General features: G+C 35.9%; 1 protein-coding gene across 1 annotated transcript in view; it reads right to left on the bottom strand.

Moving 5' to 3' along the window:
* Positions 1 to 20575, bottom strand: part of sim2 (SIM bHLH transcription factor 2) — a 62386-nt gene that overhangs the window by 4080 nt on the left and 37731 nt on the right. Inside the window, exons 2-9 of the mRNA XM_059350956.1 lie at positions 20435 to 20517; positions 14102 to 14191; positions 13212 to 13320; positions 10910 to 10995; positions 6813 to 7012; positions 2322 to 2428; positions 965 to 1112; positions 724 to 877 (exon numbers count right to left, since the gene is read on the bottom strand). Of these exons, the coding sequence (XP_059206939.1) occupies positions 724 to 877; positions 965 to 1112; positions 2322 to 2428; positions 6813 to 7012; positions 10910 to 10995; positions 13212 to 13320; positions 14102 to 14191; positions 20435 to 20517 (977 nt within the window). The remainder of the gene's footprint in view (positions 1 to 723; positions 878 to 964; positions 1113 to 2321; positions 2429 to 6812; positions 7013 to 10909; positions 10996 to 13211; positions 13321 to 14101; positions 14192 to 20434; positions 20518 to 20575) is intronic.

The following is a 20575-nucleotide window of genomic DNA, read 5'->3' as shown; positions in this document are numbered from 1 at the left end:
CTATCCATGGACAAAAACAAAACAGGAGGTTACTGAACAATACTGCTGCTGCAAACACAGGAAGATAGGCCTGTCACCATAACACATTTTTTAGGACAATATTTTTTCCCAGAAACTATCACGATAAACGATACTATCGTTATTTCGATGTTGTTTTAGTTGTATAATGATATTAGAGCATAATAAGTACATCCTTTTCCACAGCAATGGATTTTTAAATCTCGAGAATATTAAACGTGTGGAAAGAAATTTTAAAATATAGATGAATAAAACATAAATAAACAAAATACAAAACCAACAATAAATAAAATAGACTTTCAGACTCTGTTAACAAAACATTGCAATGAGATAATCATTATATATTATATTATTTTATCTATATCAAAATAACATATAAACAGCTGGAACGGCTGCTTGGCAAATATAGTTTCTTTTGGCAATTCATACTACCTGTCAGACATTTGCAGCATTGCTTTAAACACAACACAAAGAAGCACAAAAAGTCAATATATTGAGTCTAGAAAAAAACTATCGTTTCCATTTTTATATAACGATAAGTCGATAGAGTAATGGTGACAGGCGTACAGAAGACAACAGTGTTTGCACCAATACTTCAATCTTAAGTTTACATTATATTTTTGATGGGGACACAAAACATTTCCATCATATCTGTGTGAAAACATTCACCTTCTGTTTACTCAGTAAGTCAAGTGGGAGTCCCACCTCAGGATAGGGAGCTGCTCTAAGTTTGGTCTTCATCTTGACTGCTTTGGTTCTGAGTTGTTTGCGGTGATCATGAGTGGAAGCAAGACTGAGGCTGGGCTTAGTGGCTCGACTCTGGTCTTCAGATAACTGCAGCTCCTTGCCCTCGATGTCACTGTGTGCAAACAAGCAGCCATATTGTGTGTCTATGTACTGGTTTAACGGTAGATTTTCGAGCTATGGGGGGAATGTGCTCACTCACGTGAGGACGTAGTTGACGCTGACAATACAGTGAGGTCTGGAGGAGCGGCTGTTGTGGATGATGGTGGCGTAGCTCTGCACCCACACCCAGCCTCCATGCTTTGACAACATGCGGTAGTACTTAGTGGTGACCTGCCCCTTCACCAGTACTACAGGGAACACAAAGATCAGGATCAAAGAGAAAAATGGTCAAATCTGACATCAGCATCTTAGAGTCACACAGGAGAGGCCTCTTTTTATAACCAGCATTAGTTATCAAAGGAAAAAGAAACATTTCTCAATGCACTGTAACCTTAAACCGAGGGCTGCACAATTAATCGAATTTTAATCGTGATCACGATTAAATTAACCTGATCGTCTGCAATATTTCCATTTTAAAATGTGGCTCTCCTGCATATCTAATCAAGCACGTTTTTCCATCAAAAGAAACGGTGTTCTGCCATATAATTGACAAGAAAACACTTTTTAAGAAAAAGTATTTTTTACAAAAGATGAATGCCAAAATTACAGTGGTATATATACAATATAAAAATACATTAAATACATATTTACATTAAATACATAGTACAGTGTATTTTAGAGTGGAGTTATGTATTTTTCAAAAAACAAAAATGTAAAAAATAAAATTTTGGCTGATATATACATTTACGGTTGTTTCATTGTTAGTGAAACTGAATTAACCCATTTATCATTTTACGGTCTTTTACTGCCATGGTTCAACAGTTTTTTACCATAAAATCTACCAACATTTTTTACAGTGTAGCCAACACTTCAAGCTTTCCTTTGTTGCCATTGCTGCACCTGGATGCAAGCCTGTTCCACTCTTCTTCACATATCTGACCTCTATCAATGCTGCATTCCTGCTTCCTGCTACATCCCAGAACAGAACGTCTGGTTATACATGCAAGACTTACGGAGAGTGGAGTGCAAGAAATTGAACTTCTGCTTCCATCCACCTCTGCCTACTTGCTCCTTGAGGAACCACCTGAGTTTGCTTCATTCTTCCTATTGCCTGCTCTGTTTCCCTGCTTTATTAACTCTCCTGTGAGAGCCTGACAATCCCTGTAAACCAAATTATACAGTATATTCTAGCTTCTTTGCCTACCTGATTCTGCCTGTCTGATGCAGATAATTCTCTGCTTAACCCCTTATTTGGAAAGGTTTTCCTAATCTGATTGTCTTGCTGGTTTTGCCAGTTTTTGATTTGAGTAAACTAAACATTTTATCTTCACTTATGAGGTTTAAGCTCATTGTTTTTCTGAGCCATTGCATCATTTATTCATCATTGTTGATAATTTTCACTTAAATTCTACTCATCCTCGCCCACCCAAGTTTGACTAAGGATTTCGAGGACTCACATAAATGGTGAGCATAGCGTAGATGGAAAACATCACAGGCGTGGACGTGGTGGTAGAGAGTCTTCTCTATCAGGTCCTGAGGCTCATAGCCTGTCAGCTCTGCCACCCTGGCTCCAGCACACAGGAGAGAGAGCACAAGCTAACAGTCAGGGGTTGATTTGCACATCAGTGTGCTCAAGCACATCATAATCATAAAATAATAGCAGCAGTATATTTTGAAACAGCAAACTATTTCATATTGTTTACATGTTTCTATATCATTATAACCAGAGGTGTCAAATGTATTCACATTCATTACTCAAGTAGAAGTATAGATACTAGGGTTTAAAAAGACTTGTATGGAGGTTGAAGTATCAACTCAGGCTTTTTGCTCAAGTAAAAGTGTAAAAGTACTGGTTTCAAAACTATTTAAAGTATCAAAGTAAAAGTAATGTTAGGGGGGAAAATGCCATTAAGGACAAAATCCTTGGGGCCACAGGGGCCTATAGTGCACTACCCCACCTCCCCAAAAAAGCTATACTATATTAAAATGTTAATGCAAGAGGGTCGCCGGTTCGCCTCCCGCCTGCGGCTCTTCTGTGTGGAGTTTCCATGTCAGTGTGGGTTCTCACCAGGTTCTCCAGCTTCCTCCCACAGTCCAAAAACATGCACTTAGGTTTAATTGGTGACTCTACATTGCCCGTATGAGTGAATGAGAGCGTGATTGTCTGTCTCTATGTGTCAGCTCTGTGATGGTCCTGTGACCTGAGTGCGGATAAGCGGTTAAGGGTAATGAATGAATGAATGAATGGATGAATGAATGAATGTTGAAATATTTGGGATGCACCTGTTTCAGCTCCATTTATGCCCATTTAAAATGAACATATTTTAGTACAATTCAAATACATTAAAGAACCATTTATGTGTACTACTTGAGCATTGACATGTGTTTCATGGAGCCGAAGGTAAGATGTAATGGTGCAAAAAGTTGGAATTGTTAGATTGTAAGTTGATTGGCTGATGGCTAGTTGATCTTATTGACCGGGGCATGTCAAGCTCCTGTTGAGTTATACAATGCTCATAGCATCTTGCTACATGTTCCACTGCATAAATAACAGTGTAATTTGGTGGATGTCACATAATACATTTCATCTGTGAGAAATACAATGTGTGTTGGGAGTGTGTGACAAAAGACCGAAAGGAGTGACTGTCTAGCTCAATACGTGACACTTGAGAGCCTCGTCTCTGCCATGGTTATTATAGTTAATAAAAACTAACGAAAACTAGAATTGAAAAAACATTTTCGTTATCTGAAATATTAATTAAAAACGAGAGTTTTTAAAAAAATGATAGCTAACTAAAATTGTATTGTGTGGTTACAAAACTAACTAAAACGAACTAAAATTATAGTGAAAATGTCCTTTGTCTTTGTCAACTTCTTTCATACATAAACTTTTTTGGTTAATATGAAACCTATTTCATCTATCTGGTTTTATGACTTAATAAATTTATTGGGGCTGAGATGGATAAGGAAATAAAGGAAACATTTATTGTGACTTTATTGAATCTCGCAACCAACAAATACCCCATTACAAAAAACTAAAACTAACACTAAAACTAATAAAAACTAAACTAAAACAAAGCATTTTCCAAAAATTAAAAAACTAATTAAAACTAACTGAATTAGAAAACAAAAATTCACAACGAAATTAAAACTAAAACTAATGAAAAATCCAAAACTATTATAACCTTGATCTCTGCCATGGACATCTTGGTGCTAGACTACAGTGGCTATAGTCTGCTTTCCCTGCTGGAGTGTGATGTGTGTCATGTGAAGGTACGATGGATGGCGTACAAACCAATATTGTGTCCGAATGGTATATTAGTACTTCTTATCCAACCAAAATCACATTCACTCTATCTGGATGGAGCGATTTATCTGGATAGGGGTTTTTGTGTGTTTTTTTTGAACAATGAAAATCCATAATGAAAACAAGTTTAGAAAACGGGGAAACTCCAAACCGGGATCCTCTTAGTATGCATTGGGATACTTTGCTGTCTGGCTGGTCCTGTTCGGGCATAAGGGTGTTTTGTTTGTCTGGTCCTATTGGTAAACTGGTTGTATTGAGGCGTTTATAGCTGCTCCGTCAGAGGAGGCCTTAGAGAACTGCACTAAAGAACAGTTGCTGAAACTGGCTGAGCATTATTCGGTGGCCATGGTTGATAGAAGACGTAAGGAAGATATTAAAACGGCTTTGAAATTAAAACTTGTTGAACTGGGAATCCTTATATCTGGTTCGGTGCCAGCCTCTCCACCTGTCGTAAACTTGCCTTTTCAGACTCAGGGGCTGACTTTTGAAAAGCAAAAAGAGCTTCTTTTGCTGCAGTTTCAGCATGAGAGATAGAAGTGTGAATTGGAAGCTAAAAAAGAAATTGAGCTGGAGATGATCCGCCAGCGGGAGCGTGAGTGGTTGTCTGCTGGTAACGATGGCAAGTAAACAATTTGCAGCTGGTGCCACCATTTAATGAGAAGGATCCTGACTCGTTTCTTGTGCTGTTTGAGCATGTTTCCTCGGGGAGGGGCTGGTCTGATGCAGATTGTGCTCTGCTGCACCAGTGCGTCCTTACAGGTAAGGAGCAGGGGGCATATTCGTCTTTGAGCACGGTAGCTATTCTAAAATAAAATCTGCCGTGCTGAAGGCCTATGAGCTTGTGCCTGAGGCGTATCACCAACGTTTCCGTTTCCGGGGTTGGGAAAGGCAAAGTGGCCAAACTTGTGTTGAATTTGTTTGCGATTTAACTACCCATTTTAGACGTTGGTTAGCTGCACCTGATATTGCTGCTTTTGAGGATTTGTGTGAACTAGTCATTTTGGAGCAGTTTAAGAACATGTTGCCTGGTCCAATTGCAATTTATATTAGCGAAAGGAAGATTGTCTCTGCTGCTGTGGTGGCGCCTGTTTAGATCTGAGACTCACTCACGGAACTGTAACTAGCAGGGCCATTGGAAGTCTGAGTGTCCTGTGTTGCGGTCTAAACATATGGAGAATAATTGCTATAATGTTGCTATGGTTTGGCTGGTGTAGTGTATTCATTTATTCATTACCATTAACCGCTTATTAGGGCGGGGTACACCCTGGACAGGGCTAACACATAGAGACAGTGGGAAGTGGATGTGGGGGGAAGCCGGAGAACCCGGTGAGAACCCACGCTGACACGGGGAGAACATGCAAACTCCACACAGAAGAGCTGCATGCGGGAGGCGAACCGGCGACCCTCTAGCTGTGAGGCGAGATCGCTAACCACTACACCACCGGGACAGGATAAACAGATCAATGCCCACTCAGTGTGACAGATGACCATTGTTGATTAAACATTGGTTCCAATGCATACTGATAGATGTGATTTTGATGAACTCTCAAATTCTTTCAGTTTGGAAACGTGGTAAAAATTTGATAAAGAAACATATATAAGGTTGGGATTTTGAGCCAAGAGACACACATCTCACATCGGCTCTAGAGGTGTTGTCAGATTTGGCTTTTTTGTACATTGTCTTTCTTCTTGTAATAAATTATTTTTAACTACAAGTGAAGACGTGTCGGCGGTGATCGCTTCTTCTCATCAACTCATCAATATACCACACTGGCGGCTGCATCTGGCCTGATGCTCCTCCCTCACCTGTTGATGGGAGCTCCAGTGAGGTACCGGAGTTTTTTTCAGCATGTGTGGTTACAAGCTTGATGAGTAAGGCTGAGCCTGGGTTATCTGATAGGAAGCTTGGTGACGTGGATTTTGAATCGCCGTCCTTGTCTGATTTTCCTCTGTCAGAGTTGTTGGAGGAGCAAATCTGTGATTCTTCCCGAAAGGAATTATTTAGTCGTGTTTTGTCTGCTGATAAGATAAAGAGTGCAGCCAGTGGCTACATTTCGCACAACAGATTTCTGTTTCGGAAGTGGGTTGTTTTGGATAGTGACTGTGTGGGAGATGCTGTTTTCCAGTGTGGTCATTTAAAGAATTCTGGATCCCTGTGTAAATTGGACAAACTGCTGTCTCATTTTTATGAGTCTTGTTGTTGTGAGTTGGCTGATTTGATGCGGAAGTTGCCCTGTCTATTCGGCGATGGTCCTGCGCGCATTAATTGGGTGGCGTGCCCCCATGAATTCTGGACTTTTGAGTCACGAGTGGGGTTATCTGTGAATGTGACGTGTGATGCTATTTCATGCTGCTTGTGACATTTTCAGTTCTCTTAATTTACTTCCCAGGTACCGGGGTTGCTGAGGTCAGGTTGGAGGAGGAGAGGAGGAGTCAGAAAAGGTCAGCTGAAAAATAATTACTCCAGTAAAATATAGATACCCAAAATTTTGTTAATTCGTTACTTGACACCTCTGATTATAACATGTTATCCTTTGTATGTGTTGTAGAAAGGGTGTATTGTAATTAAAACATATATATATTTCAAGATATCATGACTTTTATCTTTCTGTCCACCATCTAGCTCAAGTGTCTCTCCTACCTTGTGTCCAAGAAAATGAGTTTTAAGTCCAGGCTGGCGCGGAACATGAACATGTTGCTGTGGAGTTTGATCTCGGTGATACCGCTGGGGGGCAGGGAGTGGCCAACTGCCACCAAACCCACAGTCTGATAGCTGGATTCATACAGTGCAATGTCCATCATGTACTGACGCACTTTCAGGTAGCCACTGCAGTGGATGACCTGGGAAACCACAGAATCACACCAATGTAATTGCATGTTAACACATTCAAATGTCACAGAAAAAAGTTGAAAGGGAACTGGGTGATATAAGGACATACTTTATTAAACTAAATATATTTCACTTATATTTTCACATTAATGAACAATATAGCCATAATGAGGCACAATTCATTGTTTTGTCTTAAAATAATATTTTCTATATTTTTAAATATATTTTTGATTCACAAATTCATTACTGTAATGCATCCAGATAAAAATGTCATGGTTTCCCCACACTTATATACAATAAATATTTAATGAACTTCATAAAAATAAATATACATTTGTTTAAAAATGTAGAATTTAACAGAATATAATCAAACATAATGGTTTTTAACAATGTTTAAATAACAAAATCTGAATGATTCTGAATAAAAATGTGTTACGGTAATGAATTTTGCTGCTCACAGTGTCTCTAAAAATGTCCAAATACCTATAGATTATACGTTCATATTAAAAAGTGACTTTAGATTGTATATGTTATAAAGGGTCAAAGAAAATATGTATTCAGTGCTCTTGGATTTGTGTACCATGTTCATGAGAATCACCCAACCAGTGGCGGTTCTAGACCAATTGTACTGTGGGGGCCAAGGAGGGGCCAGTGTTTAATCAGAGGGGCACATTGAAAATCGTCAAAAATGATATTTAAGCATTCAAAACCTTTATTTTAGCTAAAAGACTCATATTTGGAAGAACTATTGATTGAAGCAATGAGACATACCAACATTAACAATTATTTTTTTATGACAATGACATTTCTCATTTTTGTGCACAATTACTTTTTTTTTTAATTTTGAAAGTGCAGTACAGTGAGAATAATCTTTATATTTAGCTTTTATTGCACAATTAAACTATTATACAATGTACACATTATGGGTTCCTTTTGTGTACAATGAGATACTGTTTGAACAAAAAATAGGTAAGAATTGTTCCGTCGTTCATCGTTATAAATTGATAATTTATTATTAATTTGACACAGGGGCCACAGCAGGGGCCAAGGGCTTCTTTACAGGGGCAGGGGCCCCTGGAGGCCCCTGTGTAGAACCGCCACTGCACCCAACTCTTGTCCCTAGACAACTTGCTAGTAGTAAAACTTGCCATAGTATCTCACCAAGAACACAATCTCAGTTAAGAACTTTTTCATTTGAACGTCACTTTCCAGCCTTCCGACACAAAATGTCTATGCTTAAGATCCAATGTTTTGTGGATGAAGGTTTTTTTCCTCTCTGTAGCATATTCAAGCAGATGCCTATACATTGCGCATATCTTCTATGTCTACATCGATTTTGAAGACAATTTCTGTTAGAATCCAACACAGAGACCATTCAAACATGACTGCTAACACTGGGAACTACATAGAGCAGGGGTCAGCAACCTTTCCAAACAAAAGAGCCACTGTTGGCCAAAAAAAGAGGAAAAAAAGCATAATGGAGCAACAAACCTTATTTTCAGCCTTACAATGAAAATAAAATAGCCTAATAGGGTCTAAATTAGCCTACCAACATCACTTATAGATCATAATGAGCATTTCTTAATATGATTGTCAGAATGTAGCAACTCAAAACTCGACTTAGTTTTAGTTTATTTTTAATATTTAGAGTTTAAGGCGCTGGGCCATAAACTTTCACATGCATTTTAGTTACTAAAACTTTAAAACAATTTTAGAATGTCAAATACAGTCATGGAAAAAATTATTAGACCATTTTCTTCAATTTCTTGTCCATTGTAATGCCTGGTACACCTAAAGGTACATTTGTTTGGACAAATATAATAATAACAACAAAAATAGCTTGTAAGAGTTTAATTTAAGACTTGATATCTAGACATTTTCATGGTTTTCTTGATAAAGATTTTGGTTATTATCAAGAAAACCATGTTAAATGTCTAGATATAATATATAATGGCCAGGTTGATAGTTCCTGAAGTTTCTTCAGCTCCTGTGCTTTGCCGCCACTGAATATCCCTCGATTCCTGAGTACTGATTATTGCAGTTGCAGTTTTGGGCCTCAACGCCCAAGCTTCGACTCAGGCCTACAACAGTATTTTTTCATGGTTTTAATGCAGAGTAAGTGTGAGTGTGGGCCAATCAAAGGTTTTCCCCTAAGTCTTTACATGTTAAAGATTATAAGAAATTGTGATTTTGAAGTGTAAGACACACTCACAATTTCAAAGGGATTTAAAAGAAATTGTTATTTTTTGGCTGTTACTAAATATTTTTCCTTTTACATTTATAAGTAAAATGCATCAATCTCGTACACTTTGAGAGCTAAATGAGAGCAAACGCCTCACATAACATCTTTCAGGGTTGGGAGATACCGTATTATAGAATCTTTTTTATCCTACTGTGTCATTTTTAATTGCTGTCAACATTCTTTCCACTAGAACATGGAGCAGCCAGCCAGTGTGGATAAAATATCTGGATAGGGGGGTTCGGGGGCATGCCCCCCGTCATTTTTTTCCCCTCCATAAAAGCATAAATTTGGTGTCCTCTCTCACATTCTAATGCCACTATTCCATTATATACAGTGATCTTAATGATTGCATATTTTAAGAGTTATTTTGAAAGAGAATAAGGGTTCTTGTATATTTTATCTAAGTCTTCTTGTAAACTCTGTTCGATTCTGTTAACACACTGCGCTCTAATTTTCAAAGCTGCATGCGTTTGGCGACAGGAAGATATTCCACATATATTACACAGTCACAGTTTAGTGTGATTAAAACAACTTTAATTGTAGTGTATTTGGATCTAACCAGCCTGTACAGGTTGATAGTATTTAGTTCGCCGCGCACACGCATATGGAGCAATCACGTGGGGGTGGGACTGATACAGACATTTAGGCACGTTTCTCTATTATGCTGAAATTGTTTTGAAGCTGGCTGGGCAGCTCGGTAATCTCCGTGTGTGAATGTGCCAAGGTTATAATAGTTTTGGATTCATCATTAGTTTTAATTTTAAATTTTTTTTAAATTTTTTGTTTTCAAATTAATTTAGTTTTAATTTGTTTTTAGAGTGAGTTTGCTAGTTTTAATTAGTTTTTATTTTCTGAAAATGCTTAGTTTTAGTTTAGTTTTTATTAGTTTTATTTTTTTTGTCATGGGGTATTTGTTGGGTGCGAGACTCAATAAGTTCATGTTTCCTTTCTTTCCTTTGTCTGATCCATCTCATCCCCAATAAGGTTATTAAGTCCTAAAACCAGATAGATGAAATAGATTTCATATCAACCAAAAAAGTCTACGTATGAAAAAAGTTGACAAAGATGAAAACGAAGGACATTTACATTTAGTTAGTTTTGTAACCACACAATACAGTTTCAGTTAGTTATGTTTTTTTTTTTTTTTTTAACTCTCGTTTTTAAACTTGTTTCAATTTATTTTGAAGTAAACTTGTTTGTGTCATATTTCCAATGTATAAAAGTCAAGTTTACATAATTGTCTAAGAGGCTGTGTTACTTAAACGGCAGGGATTGGAAAATCTTAAAAAGAGTGAATAACTTCGACTTTCTACATTTATTTGGAGGTACTGACAGTAATTTAAAAGTTTTGAAATGTACCTAAACATGCTTAAGTACGCCATTGAATTTTAGAAAACGCACCCAGCAGATTCCTTAGCTACGTGGGACAGGTGTTACATTTTTAAAGACTGAGGTGGTTAGACAAAGATCTGACAGCAACTCTAGTTTTCTCAATGGCAACTGAATTTTCCAGAATTTCCCAAATTTGTAGCCAGCTAGACTATTTATTCATGTTTCACTTTAATAATAAAATAAAAATAACTTCCAGACCCCCGAGTTACCATAAATGAACCATCAATCATTATGTGTGTGATGGAGTAATTGATAATCCAGTGGCTGCACCTACCTTATATCCCCCACATGTAAGTCCTGCATTTCGTTTAGCAAGAACACACTTCATCCTCAAGAAGAAGGAGCGCTCTATTTCATACTCTGTCACACAAACATAAATTACAGAGCCATTACTCACATGTTTTTATGACATTTTTACATTACAATGTCCCAGTGATATGGTGACCAGTAACACCTTTTACTCCAAAAAATGTCTAAGATTTTGCTTTTACAGGCTTTTACAGTCTCATCAAATGTGCACCTTACCGAGCAGCAGATTGTGTAGTAAGAGGGACAGACTGAGACACCTCTGCTCACCCTGTTGCCATTACAAGCCTAACCTACGTTAGTAGCTAAAAATGCTCGCTGTTTAACCAACACCTTCAGCACAGTACGCTGTAAAAAATGTAGAATTTACGGTGAAAAATCATGACAGTAAAAGACCGTAAAATGATAAATGGGTTAATTCAGTTTCAGTAACAATGAAACATTGTAAATGTATCAGCCAAAACAGTATTTTTAACAATTTTGTTTTTTGAAAAATCCATTACTCCACCGTAAAATGCACTGTAATACGTATTTATTGTAGCCACCACTGTCATTTTTGCAATTATTTTGTAAAAAATACTTTTTTATCACTGTTAAATGTACTAAACAAAAATATACTGTAATATTTAATGGCAAAAAATGTATGCGTCATTTATATAGCAGAACAGCATTTCTTTTGATGGAAAATTTTTTTATTTATACAGTAAATGGAATAAAATCTTAAATATGAAATCAACAGTGCCAATATCTTTTTACCGTAATATTAAAAAAAGTCCTATCGTATTTATTATGGTAAAGTTCTGGCAACCACAGCTGCCGTTTTTTACCGTAAAAACAACAGTTTTTTTTTTACAGTGTATGTGGTCACTTGTTCTCAAACTTTTCCGTCTTTTTACATGGACCCCCATGTAAAAAGACTTTGCCTCAGGGACCTTCATCTGAAATGATTTTGGTTGTTACAATCCAGTTTTAGGAAAGCTGTGTATCTGCTTTTATTTGATGCTATCTGTTTTTGTAAAACAAAAACAGATAGCATCAAATAAAATTAAGAATTTTAACAACAACCTGTTGTTTTTACGGTAAAAACCTGGCAGCTGTGGTTGCCAGAACTTTACCATAATAAATAAGGTGCAACTTTTTCTAATATTGAGGTAAAATGATATCAGCACTATTGATTTCACAGTTAAGATTGCCATTTTATTCCATATTTTACCGCAAAAATCCATCAAAAGAAACGCTGTTCTGCCATATCATTGACAAGAAATTACTTTAAAAAATGCTGCATAAATTAAAGATTTTACCATTAAATATTACAGTATATTTTGATAGAGTTATGGTGTTTAGTACATTTAACTGTTGGAAAAGGTATTTTTGCAAAATACTGTTTTGGCTGATATAAACATTTACAGTGTTTCATCGTTACTGAAACTGAATTAACCCATTTATCATTTCAGTCTTTTACTGTAATGTTTAAGCAGTTTTTCACCGTAAAATCTACAGATATTTTTTTTACAGTGAACAGCCTACTTATTACTGCTTATTATATTCATATTGTTCCATAGAAGTGAGTTGAGGCAGCTGACCAACAAAATGTGTATGTGCAGCAACACACAGAACAAAAAGCTTCATTGAGACATTATAATATCTCTCCAGAGAAGCACATATTTTCATTAGCGATAGCTTAGGCAAAACTGTGAAAATAACACAGAGGATGTAAGAAAAAAAGTTGTCTGGAAATGTGAGTTTATCAAGAAAACAAGTACACATATAAAAGTTTAAATAATACCATTCAGATACATTTAACCCTCTGGAGTCCATGAAAGCACCTGCACATTACTTCTTCATGACATGAAGACATAAAAATGAATCAGCTTCCCTTTAAAGTTCTGGCTTGAAACTCCATACCAGATTTTTTTTCATGATATTGGGCCAAGTAAAATCAGAGATAATGTCAACTAAATTAAGTATAAAAATGTACAACTAGAGATTATCCTCATTTTACCTGTTATATGTTATATTTGCAGCCTGTGTCCACATTTGTAACATGTACATTTCTGTGTGTGAAACATAATTTTCAAGATCAGATTTGATGTTTTTCTTTGTTTCTTTTGTGTTCAACATTTTTATCAAGTACGTCAAAGTTAAAAAATAATTTTCAGGCCATATAGGTGAGGTTGCGCTGAAAAAACTGATACCAACATGACATGGTGAAGATTTTTTAACGGACATAATAGCCCAAGATTTCAGAGGGATTGAGGATCTTGAAGTACCTGGAGAGAAGTGATGGTGTGGGGGCTGACAAAGACCCAGAACTGCTGTCATCTCATCATGGTCTGATGGGTGGATGTACTCAAATATACTGTTTCCTGTTAGCTCCACCTGCAGAACAAACACATCCAGCACATGCTCGTAAGTGTGCTGAGCTGTAAAGTGATTAGCTACATCACAACTTAGTCAAAACAAAAGTTAGAACAAATATTGAATCCATGCAGACATGAATGACTGGTCAGTTTCTGGCACATCACAAATGTGTGTGTGTGTGTGTGTGTGTTCTTGTACTTCCTACATAGTGAGGACCGGAAGACGTTTTTAACCAACAGAGTGGGGACATTTTTGCAAAGTGAGGACATTTTGGCCGGTCCTCTCAAAAATGAGAGTTTAAAATGAACTGAAACTGTATTGTGTGGTGACAAAACTAACTAAAACTAATAAAAATTATAGTGAAAATGTCCATCGTTTTCATCTTTGTCAACTTTTTGAAGATCCATAAGACAAAGGAAATAAAGGCAAAATTTACTGTGACCTTTTTTAATCTCCCACCCAACAAATACCCCATTACAAAAAACTAAAACTAAACTAAAACTAATCATTTAAAAAATAAATAAATACTAAACTAAAACTAGCAAACCCACTCTAAAAACTCATTAAAACTAACTGAATTTGAAAACAAAAATTCACAATAAAATTAAAACTTTTAACCTTGCAAGGAAATTTACTATTACAATGAGGGCCCTCACAAAGATAGAAGTACAAGAATGTGAGTGTGTGTGTGTGTGTGTGTGTGTGTGTGTGTGTGTGTGTGTGTGTGTGCATTAGTTCACATTCCAAGCTCTTATACATTATTTCTGATGCTATATCTGAGTGAAGGAAGAGGGTTTACCTGGGACAGGCCGAGGTGGACTGAGGCTGTTTCAGAGATGTACATAATTTTGCCGTCAGAGGCAACAACAAACACAAATCCATCCAGAGTCTGAGTGGTGACAAATAAGTTAGTGTTAAACACAAATAAGTAATATTTACAATTTTAACAGCCTAAAGTTGGAATAATTTTGTTTTCAGACACAATCCTCTATTAATTTTGGTTTAATTTCCATTGTGATATGTTTGGAAAAGATTGATAAATAAAGTTTTGAGAAGATATCCACTTTTTTCTGTCAAGAATAAATGACATTTTCACAATCATTTCATGAAAAGAGGTAAAAAAAATTGTTCTTATGCAGCCGTTCTTAGTGTAGACATTTTCATTATTCACCCCTTGACTAACTTTTATTAAGCTCCTTTATTTTTTTTTATTATTAAGAAATGTGTCTTTCTACATAAATATTATTTGTTATACATACAAACACATGATCCCCAGTGCAAACTTTCTGTAATTAATAATCAGCAACCCATTTGCATTTTCTCCCACTTTTTCTTTCCACTCTCTGTCAGTGAATGAATGCTCTGAGTGCAACCTGCAGCAAGAAGAGCTTGTTTGCTCTTACCTGCAGTGAACACTCTCTACTTTCTGGTTTTGATGAATGGTGAAAAAACACATGGAGGAAATCCCGTTTAACCCTCGAGGCCTCTTTAAAATGACCTTACACTTTACACCTTAAGGTCCCGAAACGCTCCCTCTCATTCAAGTGTCATAAAAATGTGATACATTAATTTTTTTTTTCACTTTCACCGCATCAAACCTTTAAGCAGCTTCAGACCTAACATAGATAAACATTTTTTTTATTTTAATTTTAATATTTTATGTTTGAATGCCATTTTTGTCATAAATACCCCTGATTTTTTCAAGGGCAAAAACACAAAATATGCAATATTTACAAAAATAAGGTTTTTGCAGCCTTGACTAGGTCAATAATTGATAACTCCTTTATATCAATCCCAACAAACCAAGAACATTTTTATGGTGCTAACCTTTTCAATGCCATGCATTTTGCAAGGTAAGAGAAGCAGGCTGATTTAGCTCTGCTGCCGCTGGTGGTTGGAGGGGGGTCATCAGACCTAAAACCTATTTTCAATGTATTTTGAAGGGAGAGGCTTAGATTTATTAGCTATTCATGGGAAAAGCATTTTATTATGTCAGGATTACAGTGTATCAAAAATGTTCTGTTTATAATGGGAGTCAATGGGACCAAAACAGGCCTTAAGGGTCAAAGTGTGAGTGTTATGTGTATCTCCTATTCTATACACCTTGCAAAAGAGGAATTTTGGAATTTATAATAATAAAAAACAAATCCTGGCCAAGTTTTATATAATTTGCCATTAAACTGACCGATATATTGAGGATCAAACACATAAAATTAGCTGAATGTACACGTTTGGTCCCTAAGGTGCCTAATCTATTATATGTATGTAACATAAATGATGAGCAGGACTTAATCAACTATATGTCATTATCGGTGTACATTTTGCAGATACTGTATGTTCGTAATTTTTAAATGTCTGATATATTATATAAAATGGCATAACATTACAACAAAAAAATATTTTGCTCGTCACATCATGCACAAAAAGAATGCAATGATTAATTATTTGTAAATATATATCACTATTATGTAAAACAGCATTTTAATGTTATTTAAGTTTTTATTAAGTTAGGGCCAATACATGCCGGGCTCTGTACTGACCATTTTTGGACAGAGGAATTTGGAGGCTAAGCAGAATTTAAAACTCTTATCCTGCCACATTCCACCTTAACTAGACCACATATTATACCTCACAGCAGCTGCACATTTTTCACCAGGCCTCTGGTGCTTGACACCTACAACCACGGTAAGGACCTACATTTATTTAAAAGCAAAAGTACTGAGTAATAACTTACAGAACTCAACCATAAGTCATGTCGGCTTGTAAATTCTGGCCAACATCTGACTAAACGTTTTCCTTGTAGGTGCCTGTTTCATGAATGTCTCTTTCCTACAAGTTTTTCAATAACTATGACTGATGCTGTAAAGCAGAGGTTCACAAAGAAAAACAAAAAATGAAGGTGAGGCTGAGTGAATAGAAGTGAAAAAATATATTTAACATTAGTTATCAAAAGAAGATCATTACAAAAAAATGTACTCAGAGAAGTACTCTCAAAAAATTAATACTGCATATTACTTAATTCAATCAGTGCAACATTTTTACACTTAAAACATTGAGTTGATTTGAAAGCTCTCAAATCGGTTAAACAAAACATGAGTAATGAGTAAATTTAAGTAATATTTTCAAGTACGTCTGAATGAATTGACTTGGCTTGATTACCACATAAATTGAGTAAATGTAACTGAAATATTATGTTTACCATATGGAAAACGTGAGTAGAAATCACTAAACAAACTGAGTAAATATAATTGAAAACATTTGTAGGATATAACTGCAAATTTGCTTATGATTTACTTAAAATATGTGTTGTACTGACTGATTTTACACTTATTGTACACTTATTATTACAGATGTTAAAACCATGTAATCTGTGAGTCAAATATTAATTCATTTTGAAGAAGTAAACTTTATTTATATATGGATATTTTACACAAAGATACCTGCTGAAGTTCTACGAATGAATTTTGATGTAGTCAACTCAAATACTCATCATGATGACATTCAGCATTTTTATTTAGTATGCATACCTTTATATTACTGTCACATTTACAGGCTCCTTGAATCATTTCAAATTTTGATGGGTTGTGCAGGTGTTGAGTGAAACTAAGTAACTGTGGTTAATACTGATGAAATTATTAATATTAATGTGAAAATGGTATCAGTGGAAGAGCTGATGTATGGTAATAATAATTTAACCCAGAGTTTTAACAGTGGTTGTAGCTATCAGCATGAGTAAGATGGTTAGTAATTTAATACATATTTAAATTAGGTTACAGGCTATAGCTAGAACAGGAACAAAGCTACCACTGTCAGTAACAGTGAAGTGATGGCAGCAGTTTTAGCTAAAACAGAAACAGCAGCAGTGAGTAGAGTGGTGAGAATATAAAAGAGAGTGTATGTGGGGTCGTATGGATCATAATAAATTATTCCTTCACATACACAGAAAATACCTCTCACATTCACAATTTTACCTCTCACATACAAACATTTTTGTGAATGTGAGAGGTACTTTTTGTATATGTGAGAGGGAAGAATGAATTATGGCCCATACAGCTAGGCCTGTCACGATAACATATTTTTTAGGATGATATATTTTCCCAGAAACTATCAGGATAAAGGATAGTATCGTATTAGAGCGTAATAAGTACATCCTTTTCGACAGCAATGAATTTTTAAATCTCGAGAATATTACATACATTGGAACTGAAATGTGGAAAAGAAATATTAAAATATCCTAGAAAAATAAATGATGAATAAAAAAACTACAACCAAAACAAATAAAATAGAATTTCAGGTTCTGTTGACAAAACATTGCAATGAGTTAATTATTATGTATTATATTATTTTATTAATAAAATGACGCTGGAATGGCTGGAATGGCTGCTTGGGAATTGTTTTTTTCCCCAGCAAATCATACTGCCTGTCAAACATTTGAAGCATTACTTTAAACACAACACAAAAAAAGCACAAAACGTCACACATGCAAACAACAATATATTGAGTCAAGAGAAAAACTATTGAGTCCATTTTAATATATCGAACCATAACGCAATATTATAGTAATTATGGTGACAGACCTACATATAGCCCCTCACACTGGTGCACCTGGGCTGCACTGAGCAAACATTAGGTATCATAGGGTGGTGTTTTACACAGGGCCCCCCTGCATAATGCAATAATAGTTTGGTAATCCCGGCTAAAGTTTTCCTGAGAGGAAAGGTTTTTACTGTCCTGCCTGAAGAGTTTCTAAATTATTACAACAGCTCAAATATCCGGCTAACAGCAGACTATGTCTTTTTAAAAGCTTTCAAATTTGACCTTTGTTGACACACTGAAGATCCAATGTCATGACTTCTCTGTGTGTAATAGAGTGTTTAACTTGGAATGTCAGTGTTCCACAAAACAACCAGTTAAATACTACAGTTGTTCCGATTCCGATACCAGTATCGGAAATTGCTCTGATACTGCCGAAAATGCTGGCATTGGTATCGGCGAGTACTGGAGTCCAGGCACCGATCCAATACCACGTAATTCATTAAATTAGCTTTTAAAACAGTGGTGCTGTGCTGCAACCTGCAGCCTGCTGTTTTAGAGGGACGAGGAGGAATTTTTTAAAATTGAATTGCTAATGGTGCGACACAACTGTCAGAATTTTCAACGCTGTTCCAAGTCACCACAGAATTTACAATAAGACTGTCAAAATAAGATGCCTTAAATAAAATATAGAAGAACCTTTATTCTCCTTTACAATAATTCTCTAAAATATGTAATGATTAAGATGGAAGAGTGGCATTAGAATGTGCGAGAGGCACCAAATTTAGGCTTTCAGGGCAAAAATGTTCTCTGGGCGAGTATGCCTCCGGACCCCCAGATTTATTTATTTAAGTTGCTGTTGCACTACTGTTTTGTATACTGTTTTATTTAAAAATAAATGGCTTGAATCTGCTGTATTATTTATGTTTTACAAATGGTTTAACCTGAGCCAGGCCGTACCACAATGATAATCATATCACAGTCATGCAGGTGTAGTATGATATTTTTTTTATAACATACTGGTATCGGATCGGTACTCTGTATCAGCCGATACTCACAGCACAAGTATCGGAATTGGTATCGAGAGGGAAAAAATGGTATCAGAACATCTCTATTAAATACAACCACACTGCTATAAATAAAAACGATTATTTAAATTCTGTCTTAGCTGGTCTAGTGGTTGTAAAGACAAGCAAAACATGCAGCACACCACTGCACCTCCTCTGTCACCAAACCAAACCAGCACACGTGAGAACATATAAGCTCAACTCACAGAGCTGTGTCCTTCACAATGCAACAACAGCATGACAGCTGACAGCGTATATTGTGACCTATATAATTACCCACAATAGACCAATATTCAAATAAATAGGAAATCATCAAGCATCTTTCTTTTCCACTGCAAACACTTGATGATAAACGTCATATGACATGTATGCACAGTCGTTGGTTCGGTCTTTGTAAAGCGGTTTGATGAGCAGGACCCAGTGTCCTGATTCCATTAATGGAGAATTTGTAACAGCAGCAGCTGTTATAATGCAGCTGCTAAATATTTTTAAACCACTGAATCATGAAAAAAATATATAATTATATATTAAATATATAATATATAAAAAAAATAAATGAATTAAATATAATTTACATGTATTTAAATAATTTATCTCTGATGTGCTGCATATTTCAAATATTACTGAGGCCTTAATATTTTGGTGTGAAGCCAGAATTAGCTTGTGGGTCATTTTCTGCTATTTTCTCACCCCCACCCTGATATGGCATAAGGCTGGGCGATATATCGATATAAAAAATATATCAATATATATATATATATTTTTTATTTTTTATTTTTTATTTTTGGCATTTTTGCTTTATTAGATAGCGAAAGATAGAAAGGGGGAGACAGAGAGGAGGACATGCGGCAAAGGGACTTCAGGCCGGATTCGAACCCGGGTCCGCCGCAGGAAGGACTCAGCCTTAATGGTACGTGCTCTACCAGTGTGAGCCACCGGGACGCCCCTATCAATATCTTTTTAAATGTGAGATGGAATTAGACCATATTGCATATATCAATATAGTTCAAATTTGCAATATGATCCTTGATCCAGGCAAGCTGCTTTATAAATATATAAATACTAGTGTTTGTCATTTTTTAATTCTTTTGTAATGTTAGTTATTCTTTTCTCATATTTATTTCGGAAAAAGATATAGAGGCTATTTTTATTAAATACATTTTTTAATTCATTTAAATAAATGTATGCACTTTTTGGAGCTTTTATTTAAAAAAATAAGGTACTCCTGTTTTTCTCCAGTATTTATGTTCACTTAAATAAAAGTTTCAATAAAACTACTTGTGACATGTCATATTGACTTTGACTGAACATTTGCTCTCATTTCGCGAAAAAAATATTGGGAAATATATCGTATATAGATGTTCAGCCTAAATACAATCTAAATATATCGGGATATGACTTTTGGTCCATATTGCCCAGCCCTAATATGGCCTAGCCAAAGCAAAATTTAATAGTGTTACTACAACAGTAAAGTATGGCAGAACATACAGTACAGCAGTGCTATAACTTGGTGTGTTGCTCCCTGTACTGACTTGTAAGAGATGGGAACCCAGTTCTTTAGCCATGCTGTCCAGAGGACTGAACCTTGATGACTGACCCCATCCATCACCCAGACCTACAGAGAGACACACACACGGAGAGACAGTCAGACATTCCATCAATATACAAGACAA

Source organism: Centropristis striata, chromosome 15 (genome assembly GCF_030273125.1).
Source record: "Centropristis striata isolate RG_2023a ecotype Rhode Island chromosome 15, C.striata_1.0, whole genome shotgun sequence".
In the NCBI taxonomy this organism is placed as follows: domain Eukaryota; kingdom Metazoa; phylum Chordata; class Actinopteri; order Perciformes; family Serranidae; genus Centropristis; species Centropristis striata.
Note: the sequence above shows the minus strand (reverse complement) of the source record. Positions and strands in the feature narration are given on the sequence as shown.